Here is a 21,317-nt window from a genome sequence, read left to right as displayed (position 1 = left end):
CAAAGCAGCAATATATCAGAATGATAATTTTACTTATTGAATTAAATCCAACATAATTTTACATTATCCTAACTTAATAGAAGAGAATATATGTAACTCAGGTTTGAATTGTGGATTTGTTGTTGGTGCTCTCTGAGCTTGGTTGTTTGCTTAAAGACATTTCATTACCTAAGTACCCAACGGCAAGAAAACAACCAGGTTCAGAAAGCACCAATGATTCCACCATTATCTTAATCATCGGGCAAATCTTGTAGCAATCAATTTAAGAATTTTTACTATTTGAGACAAAGGACAAAATTGTATCCCTTTTATTCTATGTACAGATATGAGCTGGCAGGTATTGGGGGGTGGGAACAAGGCACAAATTTTAAAATGTGATTAACACATATATTTGAAACCATGTACGAAATATACATACCACTCCCCTTTCTAGAACTTATATTATTCAGATAGAATTGGCTAGGTTCATGCCACATGCTAATCTGTGGTAAAATGGAATTACCCTACATTGTTATTCAACATACTGTGAAAATTCAGTCATTGATTTAGCACATAATGTGAAACAGGCCATCATTTAACATGGTTTATTTGGGCTTAATATGTGGGAACACAAAACTAGTGTTTTGTTAATCAGATATATTTAGGATTTAATGCATTGCGTGAAGCCAACTGGTGATATTCCAGATAAAGCTATGAAGATGGCTGTTTTGTTTCATGCTTTTGACTGTTTCAATTGACAGTTTCAATTATATATTTGGATTTGTAAGCTGCCCAGAGTCTCGTGGAGTGGGTAGCTGATAAATAAAAAGTAATATTTAATAAAGTAAAAAAGTTTTAAAAATAAATATCCAGCATTTCTTATGCCAGGAAAACAAAGATAATTTAATATGCTGGCAGGAGGCTTTATATAAAAACAGTATGTTTTGGAATTCGATGAATCTCCCCTGTCGCTCATGGGGAGAGTTCTTGGAGCATTTTTGAGCGGCTGGAATTTGTGCTGCGCTAAGTTTTCCAGCTTCCTCATTTATTTATATTAATGTTTGTTCATGGTTTCTGTGAAGAGAATCATCATTCTGTTTTAATGTAAGATTACCTTTTCATTACAAACAACAGAAACTACAGTTCTTCTTCTTAAAAATTAGACATAAAAAGATCAGAGCAACTGGCATTTAGTTTGCCTATTACTTAATATTTAAATATATTTTATAATTCAATTTAGCCAAAACTGAAAATCTCCAAATGTGCTAGAAAAGAGATGATAGTTGTAGTTTAGCACTTCTTGAAGTTCCCAGAGTGGGAAAAACTGGTTGGATGGACTATGTGTGTTTATAGCCTTGGTTAATTTTCAAGTTTTATGCTTGAAATTAAGAATATACTTAATAGGATACAAAATTGAAGTAAACTAAAAAAGTAGAGATTCCCCTCTCTATCATAGCTCACAGTAGGTCTTTTGGGCAGCTACTGGTTTATCTTTGAAACTATATTCCTCTAGAAAAATCAACACAAAAGTCAGGTGAAGAAATGTCATTTTTAAAAAGTTATTTCTAATAATTGAGACTAATACTTTGCCCCTTTTATTCATTTTTCCACATAAATTACACAAACACTTTAGAAAATGATTACACAAAAAAGAAACCTTCTTATAAGTGCATAACTTAAAAACAAACCCAAAGAATGCATCTCAGAAACTCACTAAAATATTTCTTTTTGATAAATTGGCTGTGTGTACCATCTCATTTTAAATATAAATGATGCATAGGTTAAAAAGTAACTAAAAAAACCCCCTATATATTTTAGATATTTTGTATCTTCTTGAAATTTGCTGTAAGAAGTGCTTAAATTAATCACAAGCTTTTCCTCAGTACAATAAAAAAAAACTGTGAAATTACTGGTCAAGAAATGGAAAAAGTAGGATGTTCTGTTTGGTTCACATTCCCTCTTTTGTGGAGCAGACTTCTTCAGCAAAGGTAAATAAAATATTGAACAATATCATCAACAATACCAAAATAATCTATCAAGTAAAACTGCATTACCCCTGCAAAATGCCACAGATGCCTCAGAGATATTAAAATATAAGTTGATCAATGCAGAGTCCGTGGATAGCTGTGAAACTGATTTCAGCTTCCACACAAGAGTTTATGAGGCAAGCTTTGCATTTCTCAGTCGTTCTAGTATTAACATTCCTTCAGCAGAACAAAAAGAAATAAATCAAGAAAAACCCAAGGAGTTCATCTTGGAAAACACAAAAGAGAAAGGAGAGAGATTTTATTTATTTGCAAAATCTAAATGACTTTTAAGAAAAGGGCTCCAGCAGGAGATGCAAGTTGTTAAAAAAAAGGTTCGCATTCTTCATTCAGATCGCTATTGTGGTTTTTCTTGAAATGATCAGCCTGCAATACTTACATGGGAGAACAACTGTGTGTCAGCAGATAAAATGGTATAGAAGTTGTTTCTTAAAAATGCTCAAAGGAAGAACCTTGGGTTGTTTTCTCTCCAAAAGAGTTTTCAAGTGTTCCAATATTACTCTTTTCAAGAAGTTGTTGATAGTGATGGTGATGACGATGAAGAAGGAAGTAGGAAAGTGTTGCTTTTTATTAGAACATTCCACTAGACCAGCACTGGGTGACCTTTCAGAGCCTCGGCTACCAAAGGGACATTGTCTGGTTGCTGCCACTGGCTCATCCATAGGTAACCATGTCTTCTACGGATGATGATGCTGAATAAGGCCAGCTACTCTGTAATACAAGAGTCCGTGCATGGACAAAGTTATGATTTCACTCACAGGAAGAGGCCACAGAAGTAACGCTGGTGATCTTGGAAGTGTCATCTGACCATGGCTGAAGGTTCTGGAGGGCAAAGAGGGAGGAATTGTGAACACAGATTGGGTCTGCTTGGATGGGCTGATTGATGGTTTTCTGGAAGGCCTCTTGCTGGAGCTGCATGAGGATGCGATTGGCCTGCTGCCGCTCTGCTTCCCGTTCTTCTGCAGTTTGCCGCCTGAGAGAAATGGACAAAGTATGTCATGTTTCAGCAGGACAACAGATGCCCCTTACATGTAAAAGTTGACTTCCATTTCACCATAACATCTTCCCATCTTTTGGAACATTCTTATGCTCAAGGGTTTTTTTCTTCCATAAAAGCCAAAATGAAAAGTCACATTTAAGGCAACCTGCTGCCTGGTTATATAAAACAACTGAGCATGGAGAATCCATGGAACAGTTGAAGGGAACATCCCGTAAAAGACCTAGCCCTTCTTTGAAACCATTCTAAATCTATGATCATCTTAGTGGCAGCCAATATATTAATTATGTGTTGTCTGAAGCAGCATATTCCGTTCTACGACCTCCATCCATCCATTAACTATTAATGTCATTGGTTGATGCTAGATTTTAGAATTATGAGGGATCAGCTGTGTGTGTACATGATGGTGTGTATCTGATTATTCTGTCCGTACACATTTATATGAGTGGAAAAATGTAAAGAAACAAGCAAGAGATTCCAAACCTTGCTCCATCTACTGCATGTTTTGCTTCATATTCATAAAAAGAATGCCTCTTGTTTTAAAACTGTGCCACCATTACACAGAACAAACATTTCAAAACCTTTGAAAATGTATACATTAATCTAGTCCACATCCACCACTCATAGAAATGAACAGTATCTAAAATCATGTCACAATCAGAAGCACTGAAGTTGAAAACAAAAAGTAGAAACAGATAAATAAGGTAATATTTGTGGCTCAGGGTTGAACTGTGGGGTTCTGGATGCTCTCTGAACTTTGTTGTTTGCTTGAAAACATTTCATGATGATGTTACCTAGTTTAGGGATGAAAGTCTGCAACAAAACGATCAAGCTCAGAGAGCATCAAAGAACCCACAGAGTCCATTATGAACTAAAGTTGGTGTCACTCAATTCACAATAACTTATCTCATGTGCCCAAAGAGATACATAACACCTTTCATCTTTTTTGCTCTAAATAACTTCCCTTAATTCTATTTTAGGTAAGGACTATAGAAATAGTCAAAAGGAGCAAAGAAGTCCACAAGATGATACCGCCGGGGAGGGTGGGGGAAGAGTGAGAAGGCAAAGGAAAAGAAAAGGACTAAGAAAAAGAAACCGAGAGAGGCAAAAAAAAAACAAAAAACGGGTTTGCAAGAAAACTGTCAGAATAGGAAGAGGTATGAAAGGTGTTAGCAGTTCTCTTTCCACTTCTACAACTTAGTGTTATGGTCTGGCACCTGTTTTTCTACCAGAAGAATGAACTGAACTTTCTTTTAAGACAAGTTAGAAATTATTTGCATTGATATCTCTCTCTTCTTTCTTTCACAATCACTTTATCCTAAATCTGAGTCATAAGGAATTTATTCTGGAGTTTAGAAATTATCTCTTAAGTAGTGTTCAAACGGGAAATGGAAGACTTCAGGCTTGTTGGAACTACTGCCATCAGATACATCAAGTATTCTGCTTTGACAAGCTTACAATAAAACTGTGGTATTTTAAAATAAATGCTACAATACTCCTGACTGCCTTTTAAAAACAGAAATCAATAAAAATATAGATTACCTGTTTATAGTGATTATATGTCATCAAATTGTTGTTGACTCTTAGTGACCATATAGATTCTTAAAAATAAATACATTTGATATGTTATTTTAATATCTGAAAAATTCACCAAATTTTATCAATTGCTGCTGTTTCTATCTGAAATACTTTTGAGATTTTGAGCAAGAATGCCAAATCTCAAAAGATTTCAGATGAGAATGCTAATATCAGAAAAGTTTTGACTTCTTTCTCTCTTTCATACTAGCATACTAGCATCTTACTCCCCAATTTCCATAAAACATTTTTGCTTTGACTTAGACTTAGAAATTTGAGAAGGGAATCAGCGGGGCTGCTTCTCCCAACATGCCGAGCTAGACCAGAAACTAGAAATTGGGGCCCTATGTTATGTAGCAAATTCCATCAAAGCTAAAGCCAACAAGCTAACTAGTAAGACCATTCTTAGAAGAACATTCCATTGTTCAAAATTCTGGTGAAATCACCCAAATGTTACTATTTTCAAGAATCTACGCCTTTTAAAAAAAGTCATTCTGATTGGAATTAGGAGGAGACTGATTTACTGTCCATCAAACTATTAATTTTCTCTTTTCTTTACTTGGTAATAAACTGTTTTGAAAATCATTTATATAATACAATTCGAAGAGATTCCTTTTCATTATCTTTATTGATATTGATCTCCTTCCATTGCTGCAGTTCACAAACCATCAGATTTTTAGTCACAATATAAAACAATTTCTGCCTGGGATATTGGTTTAGTTTGATTCCATTGGATCTGGGAAGATTATTGAAACAATTATCAAAAAGGAGAGTAGTGAAATGTAATACATAGTGCAGGTTTCAACTCCTTAAAGCACAGGAAAATTATTAATCTAAAAACTTCAATACTTTTCAAGAAGAGTGGAGATGGGAAAAAGAAACAGTATTGCTGTCTTACAAGTAGTCCTCAAGTTACAACCATTCATTTAATGACCATTCAAAGTTACAATGGTACTTTAAAAGTGATTTATCACCAGTTTTCACACTTACCACCATTGTAGCATCCTCGTGGTTACAATTTGGCACATGGCAATTGGCATGTATTCATGACAGTTGTATTGTCCTGAGGACCTATGATCACCATCTACAACTTTCCCAGCTGGCTTCCCACAAGCAAAGGGAAAGACAAATTTGCTTATCAACTACACGATTCACTCAACATCTGCACTGATTTCCTTACCAACTGTGCCAAAAAAAGGTCATAAAATGGGGTGCAAGTCACTTAAAAACCTCTTTGCTTAGCAGTGGACATTTTGGGCTCAACTGTGGTTGTAAGTCAAGAACCACCTATATTTAAGAAGTTTACTTCTTTCTTTATGAGAATGATTAATGTTTAGATCTAAACCTTTTTTCCCAAACATGCCCTATTAATATCACTGTATCTTACAGGAGTAATACCTTAGGTGTAATACCTAAGAAGAAATACAAAAAAATATGCAAGGCTTAGACACAAACACCTTTCATGTGGTACAGCATTTAGATCAATCTGATTTCAAGGCAGATTTATAACCTGATCTTATGAATTCATTGTGGCCTCAAATACTTAACTTTTACTAGGTCATGACCAACATTTCTGTATTAGCAGTAGAACCATCAATTGCCTATTAAACATATTTCAGTTCTCATTGGCAGATTTGAAATTACAACCATGAATAGCCCTCTTCCCTGAGAGCAAGTGAGTTAATGTTACCCAATAGCAATAGCACTTAAGACTTATATACCCTTTCATAGTGCTCTACAGCTGTTTCTAAGTAGTTTACAGAGTCAGCATATTGCCCTCAACAATCTGGCTCCTCATTTTACCGACCTCGGAAGTTCAGAACCGAACTCCTGGAGTGAGCAGTGAGTCCGCCTGCAGTAATGCATTCTAACCACTGTGCTATCACGACTCTGCAGCAGGCAAAACATGAGAGAAAGAATGGTACCTACCTCCATAGCTAAGGAAGTACCAGAACCAAAAAAGACCTCATGCTCAAATAAAGGTGCAACAGCTTGGGAGTAAATGAGGAATAGGATGCTATAGGTGTGGAATTTTTACATACACACATAACTGTAAAAGACTCCTTAGAGTTGAGTAACATAAAACTGAAGATGTGTCTGGTGAAAAACTTGTATACAGTACCCTAGGATATAATGTAGGGGTGTTTTTTATTTGTCTTAGGGCGCTGAATAGACATAGCTTCATGTAACTCATGTAGCTCAAAAAAGCTACATGTAACAACCCTGCTCTAAAAGTACCCCATCTAAATGCAATAAAGTGAAAAAACTGCCTATATATGCCTTGTAGCATGCACGTATGCCTTCTTCATCCTATCTGGTGTTTTCTGGTTAATTGGGACTATAGTCCTCAGCATTTGCAATGACTGAGAAGGATGGGAAGCCTGATCCAATATTTCTTGAAGGAGATGTTTAGAACAAATAGTTTAAATGTGTATTAATTTTTCATATAAAGCAGTATGTTTTAAATTAAGCCCTTTGCATATGTGTGTGTCTACAAATGTACTGTGTGAGGGCCTGTGTGTTTACTGGGAGAAGGATTCTAAAGCCATATTCTGCTCATCCTCTAACGAAAAGAAGCGCATGAATTAAAAAACACCATTTTCTTTCCACTACAAATTTACTCCTGATGCATATTTAATATTGTTTTGACTCAGAGAATTGTAACCCGGCCTCTTCTGTTGCTTTTTTAGCTGTGTTTGTAATTAGTGAAAACAGATTATTAATTTCAGTATGGAATATTTTTCTCAGTTAGCCAAGTTGTCCACTTGGCAGAGAAAAGCAGTAATTTGTTAAAGAACAAAAAACAAAGCCCGGGCTTTGGGGGGTGGGGGCGGGGTGAGAGAGAGAATAAAGTAAGCACCATGTCCCACCTCAATTTGTTTCAAGACTGCAGTAGAAAGCAGCTTAGTTACAGCTCTTCAGCCAGACCTTCATTGCCTTAATGGCAAATATGCAAATTCAAGTAAAGCTTTCCTGGCACTGAGAAGAAATGTCTCATGGGAAAAGTCCCATCCAGACTGCACTGGGACCTTGGAAATATTGTCAAAAATGGAAATATTTGCTTCTGAGTACAGTCCAGCATATATTAATGACAAAAGGAATGAAATCCTGTGCACATCTACTCTGGTGCATTAAGAATACAGGGAGTCCTCACTTCGCTGTCAAAATTGGGGCCAGCAGTTCTGCTGCTAATCACTGCAGCCGCTAAGTCAAAAATCTGATGACTTTACTCCCCCCATTCAGTTATTAAGTGAGTCACCATAGTCTTTCAGCAAAACATCATATAACCACGACTTATGGTTTTATTTCTGCATTTCCCATCATAAATCCAAGCTTTTTATACTGTTGCAACTTCAAACGGCTCCTAAACAAGGCAGCTTTAAGTGAGAACCACCTGTATTGGACTGATGAGACCCAGGTCCTCACTGGACCAATCACTGGGTAATTTGGGCCAGTCACTCTTTCCCAATCCAACCTGCCTCGCAAAGTTATTATTTTAAAGACAAAATTTGTAGTGCTGCACTTTGAACTGATGTTCTGTTACTGCTGTTAACCATAAGCCTTTCCAGGTTTTGCATTGATGGGTAGGGCCCATTCTTAAAGGAAGGTTCATAAGTATCTGAAAAGCTTAAGGCATCCATTTTATCCCTTAAAATCATCACAAACCCACAATCTGCAGGGGAAGGAACCAAACATTCTAGAAAGCTGTGCAGCCATAGAGGACGAGCTGTCTCTGACATTCAGGCGAGCTGTCTCTGGATTACACTTGAGGTATGTCTGATATCTTTATAAGATAAGCAGGCTATTTGAGAATTTTTTAAAAAAATTGCCCAAGGAAATATGGACAGAGGATTATTTTTCCTAGCATTTGTTGCAGTTAAGTGCAGAGTCTGCTTGTTTTGCACTGTAGTCACCTAGTTTGCACAGTAACAGTTATCAAAGAGTTTTGTTTATCACCTAGCTTTTGCAGAACCTGTCAGTGATAAGATTGGCTGCAGCTGCATGACTAAGATTAGGCTAGAACCTGGGTTTCCTTGCTCCTAGCCCGACACCTTAATCACTACACCACACTGACTGCCCAAGTTGATAGGAAAAGGACTGCTCCCCTGAAATCTACCCAGAAGTCATTTGTTTGGGTAGGTGGTTATTTATTTATTTGGAAGACTCTCTTTTGGCCAATTCTGGATGGCTCACAATAATAATAAAAACCAAATTTGGTACAACTTGGTGCCTAACCAACAATATCCAATCCATTGAACAGAACAATCTTCTGTCTCCAACCTTATCTTTTCCAATGCCTTGGGAAGCAGTCAACCCTTTACACTTTTCTGGAAAGATGCCAAATCTTAAAAGGAAAATATTGCATAAGATAGGAGCAAGGGACATGGATAAGAGCTGCAGTGGCACAATGGTTAGAATGCAGTACTGCAGGCTATTTCTGCTGATTGCTGGCTGCCTGCAATTTGGCAATCAACTGGCTCAGGGTTGACTCAGCTTTCCATCCTGCCGGACGTCAGTAAAATGAGGACTCAGATTGTTGGGGGCAATATGCTGACTCTGTATACCGCTTAGAGAGGGCTGTAAAGCACCGTGAAGTGATATATAAGTCTAAGTGATTTTGCTAAGTGCTATTGCTATTGCTTCCAAAATCCCATTAGATGGCACCATTTAAGGGAACGGACCTGGAACATGCCCATCCTAAATAACCTGATGGGCCAGACAGGTACCTCATGAAGAGACAATCCCACAAATAACATGCCGTTGTATAATGTTGAGCCCCACATTGAATGGTAAACTGGAAGGAAAGAGGGAGGGAGTAGCTGCTTGGGTAACAACAGCATGATAGGGGTAAACCAAGAGGTGTCCAATACCAGACATGCAGGGTTAAAGATGTGTTTTTCCAAAACTGTAAAGACAGTATAGAATAAGAATAAGATTAGAATAAGATTAGAATTAGAATTAGAATTAGAATAGAATAGAATAGAATAGAATAGAATAGAATAGAATAGAATAGAATAGAATAGAACAGAATAGCTTTATTGGCCAAGTGTGACTGGACTCACAAGGAATTTGTTTTGATGTAAATACTCTTAGTATACATAAGGAAAAGGTACATTCATATCATACAATATCAACACATATCATTCATACAATCCTATCTGACAATAAAGTCTTCCAAGGTCAGTGTAGCAATTTCTGCAATAATAAATCTGTCTTTCATATAGAACAATCCACTGACAAAAGTAAATTTATAAACAGAGCTCAAGTAATGCATTCCTGCAGATTCCCATACCTGGTCTGTGGCAGAGCTGCGCTGTTTATTTATACCAATCATGTCCATGTCTCTTTCCTTGCAATAATTTTCCTGGCATTCTTTTCATTTATCTTGGTTGTGTACAATTTAGGCTTTGCTGCTGGCAAGTGTGCAAAATAAGTTGTTTTTTTTGCCAGCTTCAGACAGGCTGAGTCCTTTTTTATGGCAAGTGATGACTGATATTTAGCAAAGTCAAGAACAGATTGATGACATCATAAAGCCAGGAAGCCTTTATAGGTAAAGGTTTTCATAAGTGAAGGCTATTCCCTTTTTTATTTCAAAAGGAAACTTCCAAGGGCTACCTATTACATCACATTTCTCCAATCTGGGTGTTAGAAAATTCCCAGAATTCTCAGCAGTAAACATGGTATTTGGGAAATTATGGGAACTGAAACCCACATATAAGGAAGGCATTAGATTCCTGGGCTGAGAAAAAAATGCCTCTGTGGCCTGAAGACGTTGCCTATTTCAGGTCTTATGAGAAGGCACACTTCAACACTAATCTCTAAAATTGAGATATAAAACCTTTGGGCCTACAAAACTCAATATCAATTCTGCCCTCAATCTTTACTTACAATAATTAATTTAATTGTTTTATATCCAATTCTGCTTTTCACCCATCAGTTTACATTCTCTTTGCCTATTTTCCCAAGTTGGAATGACAGGAAATAAATGGCACAAAGTCATCCAGCAAGCTTTCATGCCTGGGGTCAGACACAAAGCCTGGGCCTCTTCTTATTTTAACACCTTTCCTGGCTCTTTTACAATATGCATTTCTCTGTATATATAATTTAAGCTAATTATTAGGCTACACATGCTTATTTAGAAATAGGTGTTACTCATTCAGTGGGGCTTATTCCTATGTACATTGGCATAGGATTGCAGCCTTAATAGCATTTTCAGGACACATGTATAATATAAAACAGCTTATAGTGAAATTACAGATGGACACATCAAATTAAAAACAAACAAACAAATGTATTCTTTATTCATGAGTAAATGCTAATAACACAAATGCCCTGTTTATAATGTTTTATTGCTCTTACAGAAATGAATAATGTACCCAGAGAGAAGATTCAAAATGTTCTAATTATTAATAAGTCTGCTAACTAAATAGGGGCCAAGAAATGTAGCTCCAGATATCTTATCAGACACTGATTAATAGAAAAGTTTAACATGCTGTATTTCAAATGAAATTATAACATCTGGGACCATCAATTCTTCCAGTGATCAATTATGGGCATAAATACAAAAGAGGAGCTACTGTAGTGTCAACCGCTAAACATATAAATATCTATTTAATATCTATTTTCAGTTTTAGACAAATCATCAATTCTCCTTTACACTTTACACTTCACATTCTTTATTATTATTATATAGGCTGCATTCCAGCACAAAGGCAGCGGTGCATAAGACATGACTGAGCTGTGAAAGTTGAGTGTCTTTACCCAAACTACCATTATGTAGAAAGAGTTTCTCCCAACAGCAGGAAGCAGGATTCTTGCATTGATTACTACATATGGTGGTTAGCTAAGTAGTTGTCCGAAAAATGTACATAAGAGAAGGTACTAGTTAGTTCTAAAATGATGTATTGCTAGTGTATGATAACAGAACCAGGATGTATAAAGATACTTCTGACTTGTGTATGAAATGTGAAAAACATGTAGGGTTCTTTTACCATGCATAATGGACTTGTAAGAGAATTAGAAAATTTTGGGTACAAATACATATAATAATGCAAAGAATTTTAAAGATTAATACATAGGAAACCTGATTTTTTTTTGTTGGGACTTGAAGAAACTCGTGAAAAATTGTTTTCCTTATATATGGTAATAGCAGAAAGACTACTATATGTACAAAGACAGAAAGATTCTGAAATACTCCAAGCAATGATTGGTAAAGATGACAAAACTTGCAAAAATGCAATATTGACTTGTTTGATTAGGAAGACGACAAATACATTTATTAATGATGGAAACCTTTATGGACTTTCTGCTGAAAATGAAAAAAAATGAACTGATGATTTATGGATTTGATAATTAGAAAGGGAAAAATATGGGAAGAAGGGAATTATGATGTAACTATAAATAGGAAGGATAGATGAAAAATTTGTAACTGCTATAAAATAAGTTGGAAACCAAACCTTGATGTGTTTTTCTTTTTTTTTTCTTTCCTCCATTTATGTCTTATACTTATTCACTTGCTCTGCTTTCTTTATTCTTTTTCTTTTCATTTATATTGTATCTTGATTTTTATTAGTGTATAAAATCTCTTAAAAATAAAAAGAGAAGGTGTTGTTTTAATTTGGAATACATTTGCAAATAGAATATATATTTTAAAATGCACTGGGTGTCTTTATTTTTTTTTTAGTTTGGTTGCTTGTAGCTTTTAATATTATATATATATATATATATATATATATATATATATATATATATATATATATATATATATATATATATATATACTTTTTAAAAAATATTTGTATCCCTAGATAACTGTGCAAATAACATTTGCTTTGACAATATAATTGCAAGCCTTACCTTCATATGGTAGTGTATAATTACTAGCATTACACACATAATAATGGCTTGATATATGCCTCAACTTATGACCACAATTGAACCCAAAATTTATGTCGCTAAGTGGGAAATTTGTTAAGTGAGGTTTTCCCCATTTGTAAAAGTGCTGTTGTTAAATTAGTAACGTGGTTGTTAAGTGAATCTAGTTCCCTCCCTGACTTTGCTTGTCAGAAGGTTGCAGAAGGTAATCACATGACCCCAGGACACTGCAGCCGTCACAAATGTGAGTCAGTTGTCAAGCATCCAAATGTAAACCACGCAACCATGAAGATGTTGCAATGGTCATAAGTGTGAAAAATAGTCACTTTTTCAAGTGCTGTTGTAACTTTGAACGATCACCAAGTGACCTGTTGTTAGTTGAGGAATACTTGTACTCAGGATATTAGCATTTTATTTTTCTTCAATATCACTAGTCCTCTCCCCATTTGTATCCCTATTCTGTGAAAATACTTCATGTTTGTTGACTTTTTTTTCAAAGGTGAAACTACACGTATTTATTTTCCATCTTAATACTATAGGATCCCATGATGGCGAACCTATGGCATACACGCCACAGTTGGCATGCAGAGCCCCCTCTGCAGGCACATGAGCCGTCGTCCAGCTCAGCTCCGCCGTATATGTGCATGTGCACCTCTCGCCAGCCAGCTGGTCTTCAAGTCTCTGCCACGCATCTGCGAGGGGGGGGGATGCTGGGCGCATGCGTTGAAGATGTGCAGGCATGCACAAGGGTGGGGCACATGCATGGGGGAAGCGCGCATATTGCATTTTGGGGATGCGCGCACATGCGCTTTGGGCAGTCGGTGCCAAAAAGATTAGCCATCACTGCCCTATGTGGATGTAAAGACCAAAATTTTCAGGGCTTTAAAAAGTCAGAACTGAGTAACATACTGTATGTCTATAATAGCATATAACTTTCTTATGGAATGATTATCCTCTTCTTACACTGAGAAAAGACCAAGTATACTGCCTATATTGCCTCCTTAATTCCAGGTCAAGACAAACTATCTATTTAAAATTTTAGGTGGGAGAATAGCTTGTTTGCCTCCCAAAACTGTAGTCATTTTCAAGCAGGATGTTAATATCTACCTTTACGGTAGGTGTCTGGAAGACTTTTTATAATAATACCACTAGGGACTTTATGAATTTCAAGGCTATATATTTATGATAGCATACATGGACAATCTAGTTGATCAGATTACATTAAAAATGACTGAGACTGCAAAATAAGACTGTCCTTAAGTTATTCTTTCAGGGGACTCTGTTCAATCCTATCTAGTTCATCTATCCAGGGGGCTGCTTTAACAAAGGCTAGCTCAGGGGTGTCAAACTCACGGGTCCGCAGCCCAGATGCATCATGTGCTGGCCACGCCCACCCCCATTTTAGCGAAGGGGTGGGGAAAGTCACGATACATCATGTGACGACAATGTGATAATGCAAGTTTGATACCCCTCCTCTAGCTGCCATGAAAATTTTCTCTCCTCTGTTGCCCACACAGTTTCAGTCCTAGTAATAATTTTACAAAAGCTCATCTCTCCAGTTCTAAATCAGTCCCAACAATGAAATTTTGCCCTCAATACCTGTGGGCTGCCCGGTGCAAACCCTCTCATATTGCTTAAATCCTGTGTTGTTCCCAGGAACAATATTTTAAGCAATGGATAACACATGCCTTAGACGACTTAAAGATCAGAAGTAGAACAAGGAACAAAAAAATGTCGGAGCAGCTTATCTGATATTTTAAAGACAACATTTCCAGAAATAGACAACACTTATGGGTTAAGCCACTTCTAGCTCCCTCCAATCTGTTGCTGAGTCATAGGATAGCAAAGGAAATGGCTTGGGATTCTGCTGTGGGTGATGGCAGCCCCACCTCCTTTCTGCTCGTGAAGGTGGGTGAAGAGTCACCCAGAATGAGAGGTGGTACATATAGTACAGCCCCTGAAATTCCTTGCTTGTTTGCGAAGACAGAAGACCGGATGCCTGAGACCCCATTCAAAACTTTTCCTTGGTTTGTTTCTCCTGTAGCTCTAGCATCGGAAGCTGTCTTTCCACAACAAACCCGGCTGTCTTCATTTTGAATGGCAACTCACAGGAACCAGCCCCTCCCCACCATTTCCAGACCATCAGCCAATAAGCCAAGACTCAGCTTTAACCAATCAGTTTTCAAATAATCTATTCCAAACTTAAAATAGATCAGAAAGACTGCTGGCTTCCAATGCAAAACAAATGGGAGACAGCAGCTAATATATGTCCGAAATATTTTCCACCACAACAAAAGTCACATGATGGACAGGAAGGCTTGTCTTGTACATGTATCTCAGTGCTTAAAGAAGATGGATTCCATTCCCAACTGTGTTGTCTAGGAATTATGGGAGTTTACATCTAACCCATCTACTGGTCATGTTTTTTGGGGCAAATGGCATAAGTAAGACGCAGAGATTCCTAATTTAAGCATTAGTAGACACTCCTTTACCCAGAAATAAGAAAGTGCCAGCTTGAAGTAGACAACGTACATTAATTGGAGGAAAAGAAGCAGGTGAATCAGATAAACACAGTAAAAATGTCTATGTATTACATATAAAGGGACACATTCAAAAAGAAGTATGAACTATTAGTGATATATATCTGAAATTAAATAAATATTAGATATCAGATTGGATGGTAGGATCAATAGTGAAATACAAAAAAAATCCGAATTCTGATACAACTCTCAATCCCTTTGACATTAAAACTGCACACCATTCATCAATTTTTCTCCAGATATGCCAAAATTGCAAAACACATATTTACCACAAGCTCCACTACTCCATTTGCTAAGCATTTGGAGGGACCATGTTAGGGAAGGCCTGCTACAAAGAACTTTTAAACAGGAACCCAAATGAGTTATTTGATTCCTGAATGACTCCCAGTGGGAGCAACCTCTTCCAAGAATGACTGGATCTGTGCCCAGTAGATCCTTGGGGCATGCTTCACATTTGGCAGACCAGACCTAACCATGCTCACCCCAGGAAATCACCCCTATTCCTGATCAACTCCCACTAAGAAGTTTTGGGGAAAAAAACCTACTGGAGGTTTGTAGAGAGAGTCTGGTCTTGATGGCCCAGAAGGTGACCTAGTCCAGTGGGTGAAAAATGTCTTCCAGCACAGCAACAGCAGCAACAGCTCACTTGCTTGGTGTGCTTACCTCCATTTTGTTCTCCGGTTCTGGAACCAGGTCTTGACTTGGGCATCAGTCATTTTCAGAGCCTTGGCTAAAGCCGCCCTCTCGGCTGAGGCCAGGTACTTCTGTCGATGGAAGCGCTTTTCCAGTTCACAGATCTGCAGACGGGTGAAGGAGGTGCGCGGTTTCTTCTTCTTGGGGGGCGTCCGGTTCTGGTAGGGGTGACCTATACGGCGTGTTACAGTGAACGGTGAGAGGGCCACTGGAGGGGGAGACAGGGCGGGCAGGGGGGTGGGGGGCAAAGAAGCAAGCGGTGACATGATCAGGAAGGACTCCACAGAGCAGCGGCAGAGGAGAGACAGAAAGACACACACCAAGAGTCAAACAGAGAAGTAGGAAGGCACAGAGCAAAGGCTTAGTCCCAGGGCTCACAATCTCCTCCTTGCTTTTTCAAGGACAAATCTCTGTTTTGGAACCCACCAATATTTCCTTATTCATGGGCTGCTGTGAAGGAGCTTTCCCATGTCCCCAGGTGGATCCCAATATGGAGGCACCAGACTCTCTGCAAGAAGCGAGCTCTGTGGCAGATGAGCACATGAAGGGTATATATGAAGCGGGCAGAGGGCAGGAATGGGGAGGGGAGAAATCCTTGTTTGGAGCGCCAAATCTACCTTGCAAGCTAGGAACAGGGAGATCGAAACTGTACATTTATGGCCCAATCACCTGAATGTTATTTGGGAGAAAGTACGTAAAAATAAAGCTTCAGACTGCTGCAGCCTGAATAAGAGCATTCATGAACTACTATTATTTTAGACTTTGGAACAAAATGAGAGCCTCCCTATAAAAAATCCAAATCTGGCATTCCAGTTCATCCCTCTTTTCATTGTTTTGACAACCCTTTTAAAATTATGATTATTCATATCCTAATGTAATCATCAAAGTACACTTTCATTTTTCATTTTTATGTGTTTTTATTTTGTTGAAGATTGCTTTTATTGAAGTCCATAACCCTGGGCAAAGTTCGTACTCTCAGAAAAATCAACAGGAGTTCACTCAATATAAACCTAACTAATCAGGCAGTTCTTTCTGAAGTTTGAGCCATTCTCTCTGGCTAAAAGTATGTGTATTATATAGCCTGTAAATTACAATACTGTTCACATGAATGAAAACTGCTTGTTAAAGATGAGTCCAATTTTTCAGAATTAAGTGCCACTGAACTCAATGGAACTGACGCTGTATGTCACATAACTCAGCTTGCAATTAAGTGGGCACAGTTATTTGTAAATGTGTATGGAACTGGGATGCATCTCTCCCTCTCATTATCAAAAACTGCTTTTGATATTTGATCTATTCATAAATGTCCATGCAATTACCAAATGAAATAATACTTGTGGGAATTAAATCATAAAGCTAAGAAAAATGTTAATGAAGGAAGCAGGAAATGAAAGCAGCAGCACAGGAATGCTTTCCATGAATTATTCTAGGCATAATTGCTCTGAGTTATTTTGACATTCTTTGGAATTCCTTCATTTATGGCTTTGATTTTAAATTGAGAAAATGTGACTTGTTATAAATTTTGTAGCATTGTTGGACTGAAACTATCAGGATAATTGTACTGTCCCCTACAATTGTAGCGTTTTTAGTTAAATGGCATAATGATTCTGCACATGAGGGAATTATTTTTACAGTATTGGGTCCTTTGGGCCTTAAATAAATCCCCCCCCCCTGCAATTAAAGGCTCCTTTTAAATTTCTCTAATATATTTCACTTGTGACAGCTGTAATTAACAAACCTATTTTCCAAAATCTTCCTAGCTTAAATAGATTTTTACGGTTACATTACAGACACCAAAATCACCAACAGCAACAAAAAGAAATGTGATTTAAGACTCTCTTGCAGGGATTTTATTTTGGGTCGATGTATTTTATCAAATTGGGGGGGGGGGCATTATCTACCTGTACCCTCTTTCCCTCTCTCTAGAGCATTTGCTGGAAAGATAGTAATCAGATGCCAGAGATGCATAGAAAAGTTTAGCTGGGAACTCGGAGAAGAAACAGGACGGTGACAGTAATGTTTAAAATACAATATCACTGCATTCAAATCTCCAACTCTCCTAGATACCTGATTTTATTTTTATGTCGTTTAGTGGCATAGATCCATTTAAGAACACAGCAAATAAACCCCAAACTGAAACTGGCGGCTGTTGGTTAATTTACCAGCAACACCCCGTTATCTCACCTGAGATCTCTCTAAGCTCCCCTTATCTGGGTACTGTGTTCTCCGTAACAGTCAGCAGTTTCCTGAACCGAACAAGGAACGGAGGGAAGTTCTGCAAACTACCTTGTTCGGCGGTGCCGAGGCTGATTTTGCCACAAATAGCCCTAGCAGCCCCGCGCAGCCTTCGCTCTCCACGCCAATATGGCCCGCGTTTCCCCAGAAGAGGCCCTCGGCTGAAGGGCGGCGGGAAAATAAAAGGCCCAGGTTAGGCCTCTGTAGCAAGAACAAAATATTTTTTTTCCGAAGAACGAATTGAGACTCGAGTTAAAAAAAAAATCCTCTTATATATATAAAAAATATCTAGAGCCCGATGAGGACGAGCCAGAGGGTGAGTTGTTTCGAACTAAAACGACGCAACCTCTTTTGCAGCAGCCCCCTCGGCAGGGAGGAGACCGAGGCGAGGCCTTTTTCGGGCGGCAAGGCCCACAGCCGCGTCTGCGCCATCGCGGGTGGAAATTTCGAAAGAACCATCTCTAGTCCGGCCTTGCTAACTGGCGGTGGTGGCGATGTAATCCAGCAGGTCTACAGACCCCCAGTCTGGCGGCGGCCAGGCCAAATAGATAAAGGGACCGCTTGGGTCGTCGCGTCTTCGGATTAAACTGCTTCAGACACTGCCGCTCTGCCAAAAAGCGCCGGTCTCCCTTCTCCCCAGCTTCCGCGGCCGTTTACGATTTCTCTCCGCCATTCAATAAAAGCAACCAACTCCCGTAGAAACTGAGGCGTGGCGGGCAATTCAAAACGCAGTGCAACCCGGATTACAGGCCTCTTTGCGCGGACCGGGGCGCGTCCCAACCTGCGAGAGCGGATGCCTACAACCGAACGGAAATTTTCCGCCTTCCTGGCCGCGTCTAGTCCGAAATTGGCTCCCCTTGTTCAGTGGTAATGACTCCCGGTTAGATCTACAATTGCAGGCCGGGAGTTGCTGCCATTGAACGCCGTGAGCGTCGAAGAGCGAGATCGCGCCGCCACAGCCTCGATCTGCCCATCCGTCTTGCCGGGGACATCGCAGCAACCACTACTCTAATCTGCAAGTAATAATTTTTCCTCCCCGGCTGGAAGCCAGGTAAAGGGCTAGCCCTGGGGACGGGAGGTCGTATCCTGCTCCGGAGCGTCAGATAATGGGAGCCTTTATTGATGAAGGTCGGGGCTCGCTGTTTAAATTAAAATTGAAATATAATTACCATTATTGTTTGTGGCATCCTGGTTGGAGGGAGGGGCGGGATGAGCGTGAATCTGGACGATTCGGAAAGAGCATTGAATTGCTAAGATTTATCTTCCAATAGATCTGCCATTAAACGACGAATTGACTTTTCTCTCTCTTCTCCTCCTCCCCTGCCCTTTTTAAGGCACGTCGAATAATGTAGGTGCCAATTTATGGGTCATGCATGCCCCATACTTCTAGGAAAAGATGAACCTGGCGGGGAGGGGGGGGAGGCATAGGGTTTCTTGGACTCAACTATAGATCATCTTCTGGCACTACCTTTCAGGGCTACCGGTATTAATATCATTTCTGTAATGTCTGACTGAAAGATAAATTTCTTTTAAATGTATATTTTATCCGTATTCCCATGCTCCATAATTTATAACAGTAAGTGTGAGGGATGCACACAATTACGAAGAATAAACCTGATCAGGGAATATGTAGACAGACACATTCTTTGTTCAATTTACGATTTGTAAGTTTTGAAATTCTAGTTATGGTACATTTTAAAAACCTGGTTATTTTCTAACTTGAACTATTGGCTAACAAAAGTTGATGAACTATGTTTATGAAATCGTTTGATAACTGTACGTCTCTCTGTGTACATAACTAGGTGTATGCTTACATACACGTAAACATACACACAGAGAGATAATTGTCGAGGATAGTGATGGCTAAAGGGTTATTATAGTATTATAGTACAGATTCTAGCCATGTTCCTAAAAGGTGTTGTTATGGTTGGCGGACGCGTTTTACGAGCAGAATTGAGGTGCGCAAAATATATCTATTCGTGAACGAAGTATAGAAAATTGGAAAAGGACCTACATTGCGGGAACATGGTTTAATTTAAAAATGTTGAAACAACATCTTGATCCAAGAAAGTAAACTGAATGTTTAAATGTTTCTAAAAGGTTGCATAAAGGCTAGGCAACCAGATTATTTGCCTGCCGATTGCGCTTCTGAGAGAAGTGGTAAGAGTTTCAGAAAGATGGTATGGTGGGTTAGGGTCTCTTCCGTAGAAGTTTTAATCAATGTGAAAGCTCCTACTAATTATGCTCTAAGATATCGCTAATTTAATAAGGATAATCAAGTCGCCGTGAAAAGTGCTAGGAAACGCTTGCTACTTGATGCTTAGCCTTCTGAATTGCTGGCACCGCTGCTCTTTCAGCTAAGGCACATCCGTCAACGCTGTTTATAAATCAGACCAATCGATTCAATTAAAGCAGTTGCAAATCGAATGCGAGCCCGGCCGGGATTCTCTCGCTGGAGGGCAGGAGAGGGAGGCTATCCAGCCCACTGGCTTGCGGAGGCAGGAGCGGGGAGACAGCGGGGAGACAGCGCTGGAAGGCGCCGGCAACTCGCGCGGGGCGGAAAGAGCCCCGGAGCCTCTCACTCACCCGTGAAGCGGTCCTTGGTGTAGCGCCTGTTGCTCTCCATCCAGGGGAAGGTCAGCCCCGTCAGGTTGTTCACGGTGGGCACGGCAGTGGGGAGTGGCTGGGGGACGCCGCCGGCCATGGGTCTGTGTGCCGGCACTCGGATCACGCCCCCGGCCGCGGTGAGGTTATTTCCGTTCATGGCCCCGACGTTGAGGTTGTAGGAGCCCGCCAGCGAAGCCATGCTGCAGGCGCCGCCGTTGCTGTAGCCCCCGGCGGAGGAGGACCCTCCACCGCCGGGGGCCGAGCCGTAGTGACCGCCGCTCATGGGGTTGTAGGCACTGCTCACCACGCATCCTCCCAGGCCGTAGTCCGCCGCGTCCTGCAGCCGCGCGTTGGAGATCATGCAGCTGCCTTGGTCCGGGTTGTTCAGGATCTGGTCGATTCCAAAGCTAATGGGCTCGGCGTGGCTCTGGTGGAGGTGGTGCGCCCCTAAGTGATCCATGCTGGGCCGAGAGCCACCCCAGAGAGGGTGACTTCCCCCCCTCCTCCGCCACCGCCACCTTCTCCTCCTCCTCCTCCTCCGGATTCAGGGCTAGAGATTTTTTAAAAATACGCGCAGCTTTTCTGGTCTCGCTTCACTTGCTCCCGAAGAGGCAAAAAGACGGCCGGAAGCGGAGGAAGGAAAAGCGGGGAGAGGAGGAGGAGGAGGAGAGAGGGTGGGGAGGGGAAACATGCGCGCCCGTGGGCTCCCTCTCTCGCCTCTTTCCGAGGGCATCAATCATGTTGGCCCAAAGCCTGGCGCTGCTAGGCCCT

The 21,317-nt window shown here is 39.8% G+C and overlaps 1 protein-coding gene across 2 annotated transcripts; it reads right to left on the bottom strand.

The window, feature by feature from the left end:
- Window positions 1–1,459: 1,459 nt before the first annotated feature.
- On the bottom strand, window positions 1,460–21,022 carry TLX1 (T cell leukemia homeobox 1). 2 transcript variants are annotated; one of them, XM_087933882.1, is made up of 3 exons: window positions 20,526–21,022; window positions 15,675–15,876; window positions 1,462–2,997 (listed from the first exon to the last, which is right to left on the bottom strand). In XM_087933882.1, exons 1-3 carry the CDS (start codon window positions 21,004–21,006, stop codon window positions 2,775–2,777), a joined length of 906 nt encoding a protein of 301 aa, XP_087790008.1. In that variant the 5' UTR covers window positions 21,007–21,022; the 3' UTR covers window positions 1,462–2,774. The 2 variants fall into 2 exon arrangements, with proteins under 2 accessions (XP_087790009.1, XP_087790008.1); XM_087933883.1 differs by lacking the exon at window positions 15,675–15,876 and having other exon boundaries at window positions 1,460–2,997.
- Between the last annotated feature and the right edge of the window lie 295 nt (window positions 21,023–21,317).

Source organism: Pseudonaja textilis, chromosome 4, assembly GCF_049901715.1.
Source record: "Pseudonaja textilis isolate UNSWEBS1 chromosome 4, rPseTex1.2, whole genome shotgun sequence".
Classification (NCBI taxonomy): Eukaryota; Metazoa; Chordata; class Lepidosauria; order Squamata; family Elapidae; genus Pseudonaja; species Pseudonaja textilis.
Note: the sequence above shows the minus strand (reverse complement) of the source record. Positions and strands in the feature narration are given on the sequence as shown.

What these genes read in the sequence shown, in the direction of transcription:
- TLX1 (XM_087933882.1), bottom strand. Translation starts at nt 21,006, where the DNA reads ATGGATCACTTAGGGGCGCACCACCTCCACCAGAGCCACGCCGAGCCC. An exon ending in CACCAAGGACCGCTTCACGG is followed by an intron (nt 15,877 to 20,525) that starts GTGAGTGAGAGG and finishes CACGCCGTATAG; the next exon opens with GTCACCCCTACCAGAACCGG. An exon ending in AACCGGAGAACAAAATGGAG is followed by an intron (nt 2,998 to 15,674) that starts GTAAGCACACCA and finishes CATTTCTCTCAG; the next exon opens with GCGGCAAACTGCAGAAGAAC.